The sequence below is a fragment of the Lampetra fluviatilis genome, chromosome 44 (genome assembly GCF_964198595.1).
Source record: "Lampetra fluviatilis chromosome 44, kcLamFluv1.1, whole genome shotgun sequence".
Classification (NCBI taxonomy): Eukaryota; Metazoa; Chordata; class Hyperoartia; order Petromyzontiformes; family Petromyzontidae; genus Lampetra; species Lampetra fluviatilis.
The window spans coordinates 7,624,685-7,640,437 of record NC_136318.1 but is presented as its reverse complement, the minus strand read 5'-3'; the positions used below and the strand labels follow the sequence as shown (position 1 = coordinate 7,640,437).

Genomic DNA, 15,753 nt, shown 5'->3' with positions numbered 1-15,753 from the left:
GGGGCGGGGGGGGAAGGCAGCAGCTAAGGCAGTCAGGCGGCACCTCCGACTAGCACGGTTGGCTACGTACGGTGCGGAAGAAGTGCAACATCAGCAAAGGAAAAAAAAAGTTCCCCCGTATAGCCTTTACAGACTGTTGGGGCAAGTGCTGTTAGCGAGCACCTATGAAGGCCGACACGGCACACGAGGGGGTGGGTGGCAAACACCACGCCCGGCCGCCTTTGTCTCCCTAGTGGTGATGTTTACACACCGCCCAGGACTGGTTCAGACAATCGTCACCGGTGTTGGCCGTGAGCGGGAATCAAACTCGGGTCGCCGGGTTCGTAGCGCAACGCCTGAACCGTTGCACCACCGCTCCCCCTCAACTGCCCGGTAACCCGTGTACCCATGGGTGCGCATCAGTGGAGGGTGCCGTTGCTTTGCTCACAGCTCCCAGAGGTTTTCACAGAACTTCCACGCCTCCGAGTCCATGGCGATGATGGCGTTGCGGCTCACATGCAGGTGGCGGAGGGACTGCAGTCCGTACAGCCACCCCGTGCTCACCTCCCTGAGTTTGTTGTGCTGTAACTGACTGCAGGAGGCAGGGCACGGGAGCACAGCCGTCAAAACTTTCCACCACACGTCCGCCCCGTTTGCTTGTTACGGACAATTTTTTTTTATGTTTGCATCTGGTCGGTGGCCATCAAATTAGCGGCAGACAAGATCCACATTGATAATTGGTTTTTTACCCTTCTATCTGGCAACAAAACTGACACCTTTTTTTACAAGGAGTCATGTTTGCATAGAACACAATACCAGCAGTCATAATGCAAACAAAAACATAACTCTGATAATGTGCACTGTCCTTGAAGTTGATTGGTCCACAGCCGAGACAGCTTTCCTTAGAGCCTAGTCTCACATGGGTTGGACCAGATGACGCCAAAAGGCACACAACTCAAAGACAATGCACCATCAGAGTATGAGAGCTCGGGGAAAGCATTTACACCATTGGAACCTCACTTGCCAGTAAAAAAAAAAAAATCATATTTTTTACTGGCAAAATTGTGAAGATCCACATTCTTGTGAAGGGGGGCCACTCTTTCCGTCGTACAACTGCTGCTGACTTTCACAACAAAACGGGTACTCGTTGTATCAACCGCAGAGGAATGATGGGCTAAGTCAAGCTCTGACTGAGCCCACCATGGGATACGTACTTGCAATGAGCGCCCTAACTACGGTACCAGCTTAAATCCAATGATGTTATAGTATACTGTAACAGTATTATTATTATTCTCAATTGAAAAGAACAAGGGTAAGGAAAGTTTATATAAGGAGATGGTTGGCAATATGTTTTGATGACAGGATGTGCATATAAAAAAAAAAACATGGTTAATCCAAATATTAATATAAATGAGTTCCATCTATTCCGCGCATAACTCAATCAGTCGGTGGTTCAACAAACCGCACCTCCGATTAGCACGGTTGGCTTAAAAAAGTATACAATATGCGTGTGGTCAGTGACCACCCTCTGCCATTAAGAATATGCACAGACCACTTTGATGACTAATTCCCTTTGGTCCAGAAGCCTTCAGTGGACATGGCACACAAGCAGCACTCCCAATATCCATCACACAAAAATCCCCGATTCATGTCGGAACACATCGTTCCTCTTCACTAAATGGCAAATTGGTGACGTTGCAGCCAAGACACTGCTGATGGAAATGCCTCCGCTGTAGGGAGCTCCAGACAGCAGCTCTGCAGTGGACTTTGGAATATTCTTCCGCGTTGGAGGCGGTAGTACCCACACTTCACCTCACCTGCTCGGTGAACAGAGCGGGCGGGGGGGGTAGATTTAATGAACGTGCCCGGCGTTTCAACTGCCGGTGGCCGGGAATCGACCTGGCGACCTCTGGATTCGCAAGCCCAGCGTGTTAACCAATGCACCCTTGGCAGGACCCTATCACTCTTAGTGCTTTATACAGCAGTTGCAGATATGATTTGTAGCGATAGTTCAATGTCATTGTGCCATTTTATTGAGGGGCTACTGTTTGTTATCTTGGCGAGGTCTGGGACTGTTTTGTTGTTGTCTTTGCTGCTTTGCCCAAGCTTGATAAATCAGACATTTTTATATTTGTTTATATATTTGGTGATTTGCTTACGATTGTCTGTATGTTGCACTCCTATCGTTTCTTTGCCATTGTAAAAGTTACTGAGCCGCCCCATACTGGACATCGGTGAAAGAAAAAAAGCTTCAAGTAGCTCACTGGATTCCTCCTGCAGGCTCGAGAAAGGTATTCCGATTTCTGAAAGTATGAAGACTATTTTTAACCATTTTTTTAAGGTAAGGCCCACTGAGCTATTTCGCTCTTTTTTATTTTCAAAAGCGACTTGACCACAAATAATAGCTCAACAAAGTGGCTTATCATCGTGCGGAAATGTATAGCAGTCAAATACTCTAAACGCGTGATTTCTAAATGTGGAGGGGAAAACCGGAGGACCCGGAGAAAATCCACACGACCACAGGGAGAACGTGCATCCTCCAGATATACAGGCGTAAGGGTCGGGATCGAACCCAGAAACTTCCATAGACCAGGCGAGGTCGTTAACATCTCACCACCTCGGCGCCCTCCTGCACTCTAAATAAAGATTCCGATTCTGACTGGTATTCCGGAAAGAAAAGAAAATCTCAATCTTGTCGGTGCTTGTGGCCGGCAATGGGAAAGGATTGTAAGATTTATTGGGGGGGGGAGGGGGTAGGGGTTCGTGAAGAGTCACACACGGAGGGGGGAGGGTGGTGGTGGGGAGCTGGCATGAGAGGCACACATTTTTTGTATCCTGTGAAGACCCCAGAAGGCGCCGTCCATGAGGGAGGAAATGCTGTTGCGCTGCAGCCGTAGGTACTCGAGCGACGCGAGCTCGGAGAAAGCCAAACCCTCCACCCTCTGCAGCCTGTTTCGGCTCAGGTCACTGTAAAAGAGAAAGAAGGAGGAGGAAAAAAGAACGCCACGTATACACGTGCAGAATAACACAGCCGTTTATCAGCACTCAGCCACGTTCAAATAGTGCCGTGCGCGCGCGCCTGCGTGTGTTGGACAGTGTTTTACAATACGGGCTTGATTGGCTGGAGGCCCCATCGCTGCGATGCGATTCGAAGGAGGGTCCATCACCGTGGAATATTGTTTTAAACTTTGAATGCATACAGAAAATAACTTTCCAAAAACGAGTCGAAGAATTTTGATACAGAATACAGAATGTCCATGAGCATGAAGGTTACAGTGCCTGCCTGTACAGCGGCCGTAACCAGATGCACCACTAAGACTCAAATGCAGTGGGACTCTTTCCTCGACTCTCTGTGCTCAGTCATTTTGTTGGGAGTCCTGCAATGCTCTCAGAGCGAGCAGCACAATGGTCAATTTTCCCCGTTTATTTCTCAATGTTTCGCAGCTGTGTTTGTACAGGCAGTTTGGCGTCACCCCCGTGTTTTAACAAACGTGGGTCATATGTCATCACGTCCACGATCAAAAGATCACATGACCGCCCCATGCGCTCCGAAGGAATGGTACAGTTAAAGACACTCTTTGAGCGTGCATTTGGAGTTACCCGTAACAGGAAACGAGTTTGGATGCGATTGTTCAGCCACGCAAAAAAATCCGTTACGAGAGTAAAATTGAGCAAATAAAGTGTTCGGAGTATGTGTTTGTGTGCCTCAAAAAAAAAAATCCCGTAAATCTTGAATTCGACAAAATCCCGGGGAAACTTCTGCAAAAACATTCGACTTGAAAGAGTGGAAAGGATTGTGCAATTGTTTTTGAAATCAAATACTCACAGGTGCTGGAGCGAAGGCAGCTGGAAGAGTTTAGTGGTCAGAACGGTGATCCGATTATTGCTTAGTTTTAGGATCTTAAGCGTGGCACCCAATGTGTCAAAACTTGCAGGCCTCAAGACCTTAATCCTGTTATTATTGAGATATCTGCAAACAAAAAAAGCAACTTTAAGTCTTACATAGCCAACGTCTCTCAAGTTAACAAAGTTGTGTTGTCCTACCTGTCACATCAACGTCAATTATATATTTTTTGTGGTCGGATGGAAACCAATTAATTTCAATGGAACAGGTGAAAAGTAAATTGTGCAAAGTAAGGTGCTCAAAACAAGTAAAAATATACTTTGAAAGAACGGCTATGGGTTTCCTTACAACACGTACGTCACAACCGCCAGAAAAGTTAATTGTTTTCTACAGCCATTCGTGCAAGTATAAGTGAAAAATAACTTTCTTATTCAACAATAATCATCATCGCGATCATGGCCATCGTGGAGATGGAGCCATTAAATCCACTTGTGTGCAGGCATTAGGTGGGGTTTTTTTTTTACACATCACGAACGACAGTAACTCGACATACACCAAAGGCCATTGTAGAAAACAGTAACCGTTACAATTAACTCAAATAATGAGTTATTTTACAAACTGAAATGCTAGTCAGAGCCCAGACTTAGAGCAACCTTAAATACTACATTATTCGTAACAAATAATTATGTTATCTCTTCTAGATGTGAAGCTTTCGTGACTGCAAGGATTCATATTCTTAGGTTTTTTCGGTAAAGTCACGTAGGTAAAACATCAAAATTAAAAAAATTAAATAAAAATCACGACGTTTCGGAGGCAACACAAGTCTCCGTCATCAGGTGGGACCGTCACAGCCGGATTAGCTGCATCACGTGACTTTACCGAAAAAACCTAAGAATATAATTATATTATCACAAGCCTAAACACTCCCAAATTAATTGTTGTTCGAGCTTTATATTACTCTTTAAAATAACTGAAAAAGGATGTAACGTTGGTGCAGAATTTTCCAATAATCTACTTAAATCGCTTCAAGGCAACATTGTAAACACTGACGAGGTGCAAACAAAAAGCGTATTTCTCTTGGATAAGTCGTACAGCGGGTATACATTGCTTACGTTTCAGACGAAATCAATAAAATGAAACTACAACAAATTAATTGTTTCGTCACACGCTGTGGTGGGACCCAAATCTGGGGCGGATGATCAAAACACCGAGAACTCAACGAGCAGAGTGATGAAAGTGTTTAAACACAGCAACAGCCATACATCCAGTGTGCCAAACAGCGGCCTGCAGCTACCGATCAAATGGCCAGCGGATTACTTTGGTTATTAAAGAAAGAAAAAAAAGTATCAAGTTTTCATTAAAGAAAGCCTGGAGAGCTTCTTTCCGTGGAAGTTCCTTCAATAACACCCGAGGCCACACAGCGGCACAATTACCGCTTTGTTTTTCGTCAAAACAGTCCAGGCTCTCAGTTTACGGTCCACAGAGGGGCCCCCATGTGAACTCAGGTATGGCTCACCCACCACAATCGGCAACCTGTCAAGAAGCCCGTCTCTGCTGCTGCTGCCACGGAAGAGAGAGCTGGAGTGGGCTTTAATTTACAGTCTATGGCCTGTTCGTTTCAACCCGGCATGATACGGGCTTCAAGAGGCGGTCGTGGAGGAGAAGGCAGGAGGGTGGGTGGGGGATACGGCGGGGGTGGGTGTAGTGAAATTGCAAAGCTGCATTGGATTTTTTTTCTTTCAAAATTTCTCTTCGGCTCAGAAGAACGGGCTCGTTCAAAAGAGGGCGGCACCACTGGGAAATGGGGGGGACGGGGCACGGGGGGGGGGGAACTTGTGACCCAATAATTACTTCGCAGATGCTGTTTTGGTCACAGCCGAGTCTCTACCCCGACTTTCCATTGAACTTGAACTCGCAAAAAAACTTCTCCCCAGAGGGGCCAAACGGCTCGGACAGTGGTGCAAAGCCTCACGCTCGCTGGATATTGCACAGCGTCAAATTCCTCCGGTGTGCGCAAGTCGGGATGGCTCTCTGGACCGCAGACGGTCGGGAGAGGAATGCGTACATATTTGCATGGTCTACAGTTCATAGTGTCATCTTGGATTCGGACTCATCCATCCGATAGACGATGGAAAAAGCCGCAACCGTAGTTATGCCAACACGATAGGCTATTTCTAATGAAAATATGCAAGTGTGCATTGTAATATTCATGATAAATAATTGCCCGAGATATTTTGTAGCAAACCGTTACATTTCGTTTTTACCTTACGTCATAGAACGAGTCCTTAAAAGAAATCACGCAATTATGTCAAGTGAATACAGATGTCTTTGAAATGTACAACGAGCAATAACTTACAATTGCCAATGACGAAGCGGCGTATGAAGGACTATTGCATAAGTGGATGTTGCAGATAATTGCAAGAAAAACGATCGTGATTAATTGGCACGAATAAACTGGCTAACTGGAAACGCTCCAATCACCCGCGTAACGTATGGCAACCTGGTTTATTGCATTTCTGCCTTTGCTTCACATGCAGACAAAGCACATTCATTATATGCGTACTGCATTTGCAGTGATTTGGATTTTTTTTAAAGTTTCATGACTTACATGATTTTTCGCAAAAATTCGAAGGCTGAATTGGTTATTACAGCTCTAAGATTTGGAATTATCTGCCCCGTGGCAAGAGTGAGATGTCTTTTCGACGTTCAGGGAGATTTTAAATTAGAGGCACTGATTCATGCAATATATGAGTTGCTCTGAGTGACCCATCAAAACCAAAGTTCACTGTCCAATCAGCAGACTGGTTTTGTAGATAAAAAGGATAACTAAACTTAAGAGATGTGTGCATGTGTGAGATCATTAATATATACAGAGATGTCGTGTTATCGTTCGGGCACTGCGCCCTTCAACCCAGCACCTTGAGTTTGATTCCCACTGACGGCCGATAACAGTAACGGATATCTGAACAGATTAATTATGGGCCTCCGCCGGGTCGACTCAGCCTTAAATGAACACCTCATACATTGTGGAAATAACGCTGGGGAGACAAAAGTGGCCAGGTATGGTTCTGGCCACACCACCACTCAATGCACCATGCTTGCCTTTATCGATGAGTACTAACAGAACTTGTCCCATCAGCCTAATAAGGCTATATGGGGTATCTTTGTCTTAGATCTTTTATTGGCCAAGAATTGCCCATGCAGTCGTTTTTGGCGCCAATAAGGTTCCCTATCAGAAGAGGAAATTTAAATCCTGACCCGCTATAAAAAATAAAATAGACAAATTATGACTTTTTAAAATGGAATTGATGTAAAATTACCCACCCCTGTAAAAAACACCACAGCGCTTATCGCATGCCCCCAAACTTGCGGGTATATATTATACCAAATTATTACGGCTCACGTAATGTTGTGAATATCTGAGGACAGAATTGAATCCGGGACCCATTCGCGAGTTGTAACCACGACATCTCAGTCACTCGCATAGGAGTGCAGTGGACACAATCATGAACTTAATGTTCAACACCATTAAAATCGGCGTATATGACTGGTGCAATACACATGCACAACTATGAGGAGAATCCACTTGAACAAAATATTATAAGAGACGGACGTAATGTATGTGTGTACGGTACGTTGAACTTCTTTCGCACCGTACGTAACCAACTGCGCTAATGGGATGGCCGTAGAGGTCACCGCCAGCCATGGTCTATCCACTGCAGGGTAAAGGCTGCCTCCATGCCATGCCAATCTCTCGCGGGCCTGCGATGTGACAATCCGTCCTGTGGCTGAACTGATCTCTCGTCATTCCCTCCCTGCGGTGATCACCCTCTGTGGTGATCACTCTGTGGTGATCACCCTCTCACTCTGTGGTGATCACTTTGTGGTGATCACCCTCACACTCTGTGGTGATCACTTTGTGGTGATCACCCTCTCACTCTGTGGTGATCACCCTCTCACTCTGCGGTGATCACCCTCTCACTCTGTGGTGATCACTCTGTGGTGATCACCCTCTCACTCTGCGGTGATCACCCTCACCCTCTGTGGTGATCACTCTGTGGTGATCACCCTCTCACTCTGTGGTGATCACTTTGTGGTGATCACCCTCACACTCTGTGGTGATCACTTTGTGGTGATCACCCTCTCACTCTGTGGTGATCACCCTCTCACTCTGCGGTGATCACCCTCTCACTCTGTGGTGATCACTCTGTGGTGATCACCCTCTCACTCTGCGGTGATCACCCTCACACTCTGTGGTGATCACTCTGTGGTGATCACCCTCACCCTCTGTGGTGATCACTTTGTGGTGATCACCCTCACACTCTGTGGTGATCACTTTGTGGTGATCACCCTCTCACTCTGTGGTGATCACCCTCTCACTCTGCGGTGATCACCCTCTCACTCTGTGGTGATCACTCTGTGGTGATCACCCTCTCACTCTGCGGTGATCACCCTCACACTCTGTGGTGATCACTCTGTGGTGATCACCCTCACCCTCTGTGGTGATCACTCTGTGGTGATCACCCTCTCACTCTGTGGTGAAAACCCTCATAGATCGCCCTCGCACTATGTCCATTTCATGCCACTTCACCACCGTCTCTCATTCATGTTATTTCTTTTCAGCCCCCGATCCACGTTCACCGTGTTCATCTCGCAGCGCAACGCCTCTTCCCGTCCCCGCGTGCGTACTTCTCAGCTTTAACCCGACCCTCAATGTCAGCTGTCATTGTTCTCGATCCGCAGCAGGCGATGTGCATTCACTGAAAATTTTCATTTTTAACAAGCGTTTGCCGCTTTCCATCATCGAATATAGTTCTCCAAAAGCACCCCATCATGCTCTTGATTCACCATCATCATCATCCCAATCCATGACCAAGCTGCAGCGTGCACAAAATCCCCTGCCACGTGACGTGACGGGCACTTACAAGATCCGATCATGCCTGCCCAGTGCTCGCCGAGCTGCATTGGCTTCCGGTTTGCCGAACGAACACGTTGTAAGGTCGCACTCATTACACACAAAGTGCTTGCCACAAGTGAACCACGATACCTCGCTGATCTCATCAAGGAGCATAAAGCACCACGCGAACTCCGCTCATCCTCGCAGCAGCAGCGGCTTTGGCTCGACATCGAACAAAGGCGGTCACCGCGTCGCGCGCTTTCAGGTGCGCTTCTGTGGCCGTCTGGAACGCTCTTCCTTCCGATATTCGGAAGCCACTGCAGCTACGCACTTTTGAATCCAGATTTAAAACTCGTTTCTTTACAACTGCTTTTTGTGTTTAGATGTGTTGTCCTTCGCCCCCACACCTCTGATTATCACGGTTGACTGCATACGGTGCAAAAGAAGTTCAGCATGCATAACTACACACGCACGCCCACTCGCCCGCCCGCCCACCCGTTCACCACGCTGCAGAGCACAACGCTTTTCTTTTTGCTTCTTCCTCTCCCACAGCTCCACTTTGTAACTCCCTCTCCCACCGCCACTCTTCCCACGTTCCTACAAAACCTTGCTCAAATCGAGAATCACAGAAACTAGGTTGCGACAAGTTGTTTAAGTCGAAGAGGCGAAGGAAAAGTGGGCTCGTTACAGCCACTACGTTTTTTGCGCACTCTTACAATGTCCAGCAGACACCCATGGGAGGGCAAAAATACGAATCACACGCCACTCGTATATAAACGGAACAACATGCCAATATAACAAAAAAACATAAGAAAGTACCAATACTTAAAACAGAACATGCCAATGTCATGTTATCTGCATTGGGGAAATATAAAAAGAAGAAAACCCAGCATATTAAACATGACATTGCTATGCATGACAAGCTCCGGGGGGGGGGGGGGGGAGTTGGGGGGGGGGGAGTTTGGGGGGGTGGGAGTTTGGGGTGAGTTGGGGGGGGGGAACAATGAAAGACTAAATCTCCCCCCCCCCCCCGCCCACCCGATTGTCGTGAACGTGCCAAAATGCCATGTTATCCATGGCAGGCACAAAGCGTACCCACATAGTTGAATATAACGAGGCAATGTGTTCCACTAACTCAAGCCGTGGGGCTCCGGCTCTGGCAGAGGGATACGGGGGGTGGGGGGGGAGAATCAGCTTACAGCTTGGCGAGACGGAGGCCGATGGGAAAGGAGGAGCCGGCGATGTCCGCGATGCGATTGAAGCTCAGGTCCAGCGTCTCCAGAGAGCGGAAGCCTTCGAGGCGCTCCGCGCGGATCCGTGCGATCCGATTGTGCTGTCTTGGGGTCGGGTCAGAGGGGACGGTGCTCGGGTTACACACAGACAAACCTTTGTAATGCAGTGGAAGTAGTCACTTAAGTACTTTGATGGTGGCCTAACACACACACACAAAGACAAAGATCCCCCGTATAGCCTTAACGGACTGTTGGGGTAAGTGCTGGTCGAGAGCACCGATGAAGGCCGGCACGGCACGCATGAGTGATGGTGGGCAGCACCACGCCCGGCCACCTTTGTCTCCCCAGTGGGAATGTTGACACACCATACCAGGTACTCATTTGAGGCCGAGTCGACCTCGGAGAGGGCCAGGACCGGTTGAGATATTCGTGATCGATGTTGGCCATGAGCGGGAATCGATCTCGGGTTGCCGGGTTTGAAGCGCAGCGTGCTAACTGCTGCGCCACCGCTCCCCACATGCACAGGCATGCACGCACACGCACATACGCACACAGGGCAGTTGAGTGCAGTGTGTCCTGCTGGACGTTTAAAAATCTAACTTTGTAGGCCCCTGTCGCATTTCTATTGTTGTTATTATTAAATGAAAATACTTCGTTGTTTCGATGACAAAAGAAGAATAGGCTTTTACCCTTTCTGGCAATGTCCCACAGATACGTAGTTGTTTATTGATTTACACAGGGTGGAAACAAATGGACCATGAATACGATTTTCCAAGAAGGTAATGCCATTGGGGGTGTTTGGCCAACGGTACAGTGATTTTCCTGAACAACAATCACGCGACTCTACGCCTACATTTCAAGACGGATGAAAAACAACAACGCAAACATTCAGTTTAACGCGTAGGCTTACGCGAACAATATTATCCGTCAGAGTTTTTTTTTAAGTTAGATTGCGTAAAATATAAATGCATCATTAAACCCACCACCAACCCGACACAGCCAATTAGTAAGGTTTGGCACGTAAACCAAACGTGCCAATTCGTTACTAGTACAGCACACCGGTGTGTTGGAGAGTAAACCCACAACATTTGCAATTCTAGTACGACGTTTCGCCGGTAATTACAACCAATAAGCCTCATCAGACGCCAGCCATTGCAAAGTCGGGTTTAAAATAAAACTTCATACAGAGAATGCAATATGTGTACCAAGTCAGTATTTTTGTTGTTGTATAATACATGCAAAGAAAAAACTATTCAGCAACACACACACCTATCAGAAGTTAACGGCGAACAAATATGCTGCCCATGCCGCCAACATAAATATTCGCGGAACAAAATTCCACAACTATCACCGCAAATTTGGTCGAGCATAACAAGCGGTGGAGGGGGGGGGGTGGCGAGCAATGTCGGATGGCAACAGCAACTTTTTGAAACGTAAATTTTCGGAGCCAAGCCCATTTAAAATGTGACACCGTTTGAAAATTCGGTTAAGTGCACCACGACTCTTAAGCAAGCAGCTAACAGGTCTTCCCAATGAGGGCAGTGACAGCACAAAAGCCACACACACCCACAATGCCATCGGGCAAGTGCCATTACAGTAACCGACACTGAATAATGGACACGGGGGGGGGGGGCCCAAATCCACTCTCGGCCCTGAGGCCACGCAAAAAAAAACGCTTTCCATTCCACCTGCTCGGCATGGGTCCAATGTCCCCGGCTGCGCCTTCGCCCACAACAAACAAGTTCAAACCCTCCGTGATTCTGCGAGCGAACCCGCTCGCAGAGCACCCGCATATCTGCCCAACCATTTTTTTCGTTGTGAGATTTTGCTAGTTGCGGTGATTATGTGATTAAGCGGCTTTACGTCTCTTCTTTTTATGAGTTGTTTTGCTTCACACGAGGAGGGATTTTGGAGTCGGGTGGGATACAGCAGCAGCAGGTGTGGGTGGCACGCCTGCTGCATTCATCATCTGATTACGGCTGCTTAAGAAGACCAAAACGGCTGAGTTTCAATCAACTCTAGCCAGCTGCCCGACATTCGCATTTTCTCCATGCACCATTGAATGGCACCTTCGAGTTGAAAATGCCTAAACACTGAGATGCATCACTGTCAACTTAGTGGTGAACTCTTTACGTTCGTCGTCTGCTTAATGTGGACATCTGTGAAAAATAACTTCATCAGGTTCCTCCGGTATAAATACAGATTATGATTTTGAATGTACACCGCACAGTGCCTTCAATGCTGATGTACTAGACGAACGGTTCACACAAAAATATTCCAAACGCAAAGTTATCCTACATCATCTACTGCGGTGCATACAAACCGTCTGTCTTTTTTTTTTATATCCAACGATCATTTGCCAGAGTTGGGCCATTCCTGAGTGAGCAATGTTTTTTTGTTTCTGTGGGTGAATCCCACGTAAAAAAAGGATCCACTTCACTGAAAGGTTCTCTTACAGAGATTGTGCCGTGGACTATTCGTGCCACAGGATGGGATCTATCACGATTCTATTGCAAATTTAACGTCGCGAAGCTTCAGCTAGAGGCTTATCTTAGCTACACGGAACGTTGGGCCAAGGTTGCATCAACGTTCGTTCACTAGATGAGTGTCACCAATTTGAGGCCAGCCAACCAGAGATGGAGGGCCATCCAGGCTGATGTTTATTTTTATTTTCAAAAGTATTTAATGAACAAAGCAATATCAGGTACACAACACAGAGGACATGAAAGGGGCTTGACATCAGCACAGACACATTATGGATTACAGTGCAATGTAAACCTGTTTAAACCGCACATTTCAATAAACTCTACATCCCTCTGGTGTCGTCTTCCTAAGCTCTGATACCCCTGTAGGAGAAGAAGAAGAAAGAGGGAGGAGAGGGCATCGAGGCTGATTATAAGTGACTGGGATATCTCCATTGAGATTCACTCGTGAATGCCTAGAGGGCAAAATTGACCAGGTTTCACCCTGATCCCGGCGTGACACTCAGCATAAAGGTCAGGCCCCTTGGATGGCCCAGTGGAGGATGGCCCAGGCAGGGTCTCTTATCCACGCCCATGTGCATCCAGGACACCGTGTTACAACCACGTAGCATTGGCTATAGAAGCGGCTGCCCCGTGCATGCGAAGGCCTAAGCACTCAGTTGCTCCGTGCACTGCCTAGGCCAGGGGTCGAAAATCAAAATAACAAGAGCACATTTTTCGGAGAATCCGGTAAAAAAAACTCAATATTTCAAAAGCCACCGCAATGCACGTGAAAAAGAGACGGTGGTCCTCGATAAATAATGTCACGAAGCAGTCCTTAAAGAGCCGGAGGTTGCCAAATCCAGACCTAGATCTTCACCAAGCTGGCCAAGCCTAACGGGTCTCCTCTTCTAGCTTGCCTGAATGCCAAACTCAAGTCACCAGGTTTATCGAGCAGTGTGATGAAAAAAACCACTGGAACCACAGCTCCCTCCAAATGATGTAATGTTATCAAGGAGAAATATTACTTGGTTAAGCTCCTCTGTATTTACATAAACCGGGCGAAAGAGCCCAAAAAGATCACTTGAATTGGCATGGAAATCACGATGAAACTAATCTTGAATTCGTCATGTTTCTGAACTCGGGAGATGCTCCGATAAGACATTGTTATTTATTAATTAATCTCTGCTAACGTGTACATTTGAATGAGAGAAGGATTGAACCACTTAACTCATTTCTTTTCAACTGTTTTTATGTTTAGTTTGTTGTCCTTCCCCTGCACCTCGGATTATTAGCACGGTTGGCTACGTACGGTTCAAAGGAAGTTCGACACACATACATTGGCAGACTTAGAAGCCATGAAGATATGAAGGTGCTGCAGTTGACTTTATTTGGAATGCCAACTCTTCCAAGATGGTAATGTATGAACGCGTTAAGAAACTCACACCAAAACAGCACACTCGTTGGCAGACGATCTGTTTATTATTAAATCGTGTTTTAAGGCCATGCCAGATTAGGCCATACCAAAAATACAAGGCAACCTTTTTTTTCCACCTCTCACGCCCAACTTTTGCATGACGTACTGAACTGCCCTGTAAACAAAACCCGCATGCGTTCATCAAAAGTGCCAGGTACCACCAAAGTCACTATGCACTGCTGTACTGAAAGCAGGTCCCACTGCTGTAGTCATAGTAGGTATCACCACAGTCGGTATGCACTGCTGTAGTTAAAGCAGGTACTCAATACGTTCAGAATGTACTTGCGAACATCTCCGTATACAAAATGTTCATCAACCGATGAACTCGAAGGGGGGTGAGGATACCAAAGGCAACTATCAAACTTCTCAAAGGCCCATCAGCAGTACCACTGGAAACCAATAGAACTTAAAAAATATCTATTTTTTTTCTAAAGGTCAGGATTGTAAAGATTGTCCCGTTTGTCCCTTCAAGCTATTTGATGAATTATCATTTTTCGGGGCAACGGGTCAAGTCGAGAATGAATTATTCCCACGTCTTGATTTTACTGCCTCATTTGTATTGTATCTCGTTTGTCCTTTCTCGCTTGCAGAGTTTTTTACCGCATTATCCCAAAAGTAACACGGGAAAATAATCTGCGTGAAATACGCGAAATTTGATGCATTTTTGCGAGCATTAGGATTTGCAAGTAAAAGATTCATGAATAGATCGTTAAACCCCTGGAATAAATATTGTATTTCACTAACAGGACATGAGTAAAAAAAAACCGTTAAGTCAAGGCAGTAAAAATGTTGCAGAACAATGTATTTACTTTCAATAAACAAAGCACCTCGATGTAAATTGAGTTTAAGCAACTTAATAATAGAGTACATGACACATGTTATAACAAATTACAGCTCTTTGTCAATCCGCTGCTAGATGAAGGCCTCCCCAACACCACATTGGTTATGTTGGTTATCTGACCATACTTCACCACGCTGGTCAGTACAGGGTTCGTGAAGGGATGGGGGGGGGGTGCAGGACCGGTTCAGATATCACTCGCCATGGCCAGGCACCCCGATCTGATGTGACCTGATTCACAGGGTAGCATGCTTTGTTCCTTCCCTCGCACCTCCGATTAGCACAGTTGCCTACGTACGGTGCGAAAGAAGTTCAACATACGTACATATGCCATTGCACCACACAACCCATGTGGATACCCTGTGCGGCAATCAATGAGTTTTGAAGTTATCCAAGGAAGGAGTGAAGGGGTCTACAGACACATAGAGGCAGGCAGACCGACAAATAAATACAAAGATCCCCATATAACCTTAGCAGACCGTTGGGGCAAGTGCTGTTAGCGAGCATGGCATAAGAGGGGGTGGGTGGCCAACACCACGCCCGGCCGCGTTTGTCTCTCCAGTGGCGATGTTTTTACACATTGCACCAGGTACTCATTTGAGGCTGAGTCGACCTAGGGGAGGCCCAGGACCGGTTCAGATAATCGTCACTGATGTTGGCCGCGAGCGGGAATCTAACTCGGGTCGCTAGGTTCGTAGCGCAAACCGCTACACACAGACACAGGAATCACGCCAACGGAATGGAAAACCTGGATTCCGACTCGTACAACGCAGACTTTGAAAAATGTTTAGTGGGGAATATAAAACCAGCATTTTCATATCAATCGACCAGCAGACACGAGCAGAGCTGGCAGTATATTACACACAAGGAAAAGGAGAAATAGTGTTTGCTCCAAAGCAGAGGTTCTTATCCTTGACTGCAGCCTTGCACCACTTTTGTTCTCAATCGTAAACAAAGTATAATGTAAATAAATATATAGGTTTGATGAAACAAAGTAGTTGCACTTGCATGCCCGTGCCTAATT

General features: G+C 46.6%; 1 protein-coding gene across 2 annotated transcripts in view; it reads right to left on the bottom strand.

Moving 5' to 3' along the window:
* The window catches only part of LOC144947352 (leucine-rich repeats and immunoglobulin-like domains protein 3), a 114,217-nt gene that overhangs the window by 49,826 nt on the left and 48,638 nt on the right, over positions 1–15,753 (bottom strand). Inside the window, exons 4-7 of one of the 2 annotated variants that reach the window (XM_078876625.1) lie at positions 9,920–10,057; positions 3,806–3,949; positions 2,803–2,946; positions 428–571 (exon numbers count right to left, since the gene is read on the bottom strand). In XM_078876625.1, the coding sequence (XP_078732751.1) occupies positions 428–571; positions 2,803–2,946; positions 3,806–3,949; positions 9,920–10,057 (570 nt within the window). The remainder of the gene's footprint in view (positions 1–427; positions 572–2,802; positions 2,947–3,805; positions 3,950–9,919; positions 10,058–15,753) is intronic. The other variant, XM_078876626.1, reaches the window with a different exon arrangement.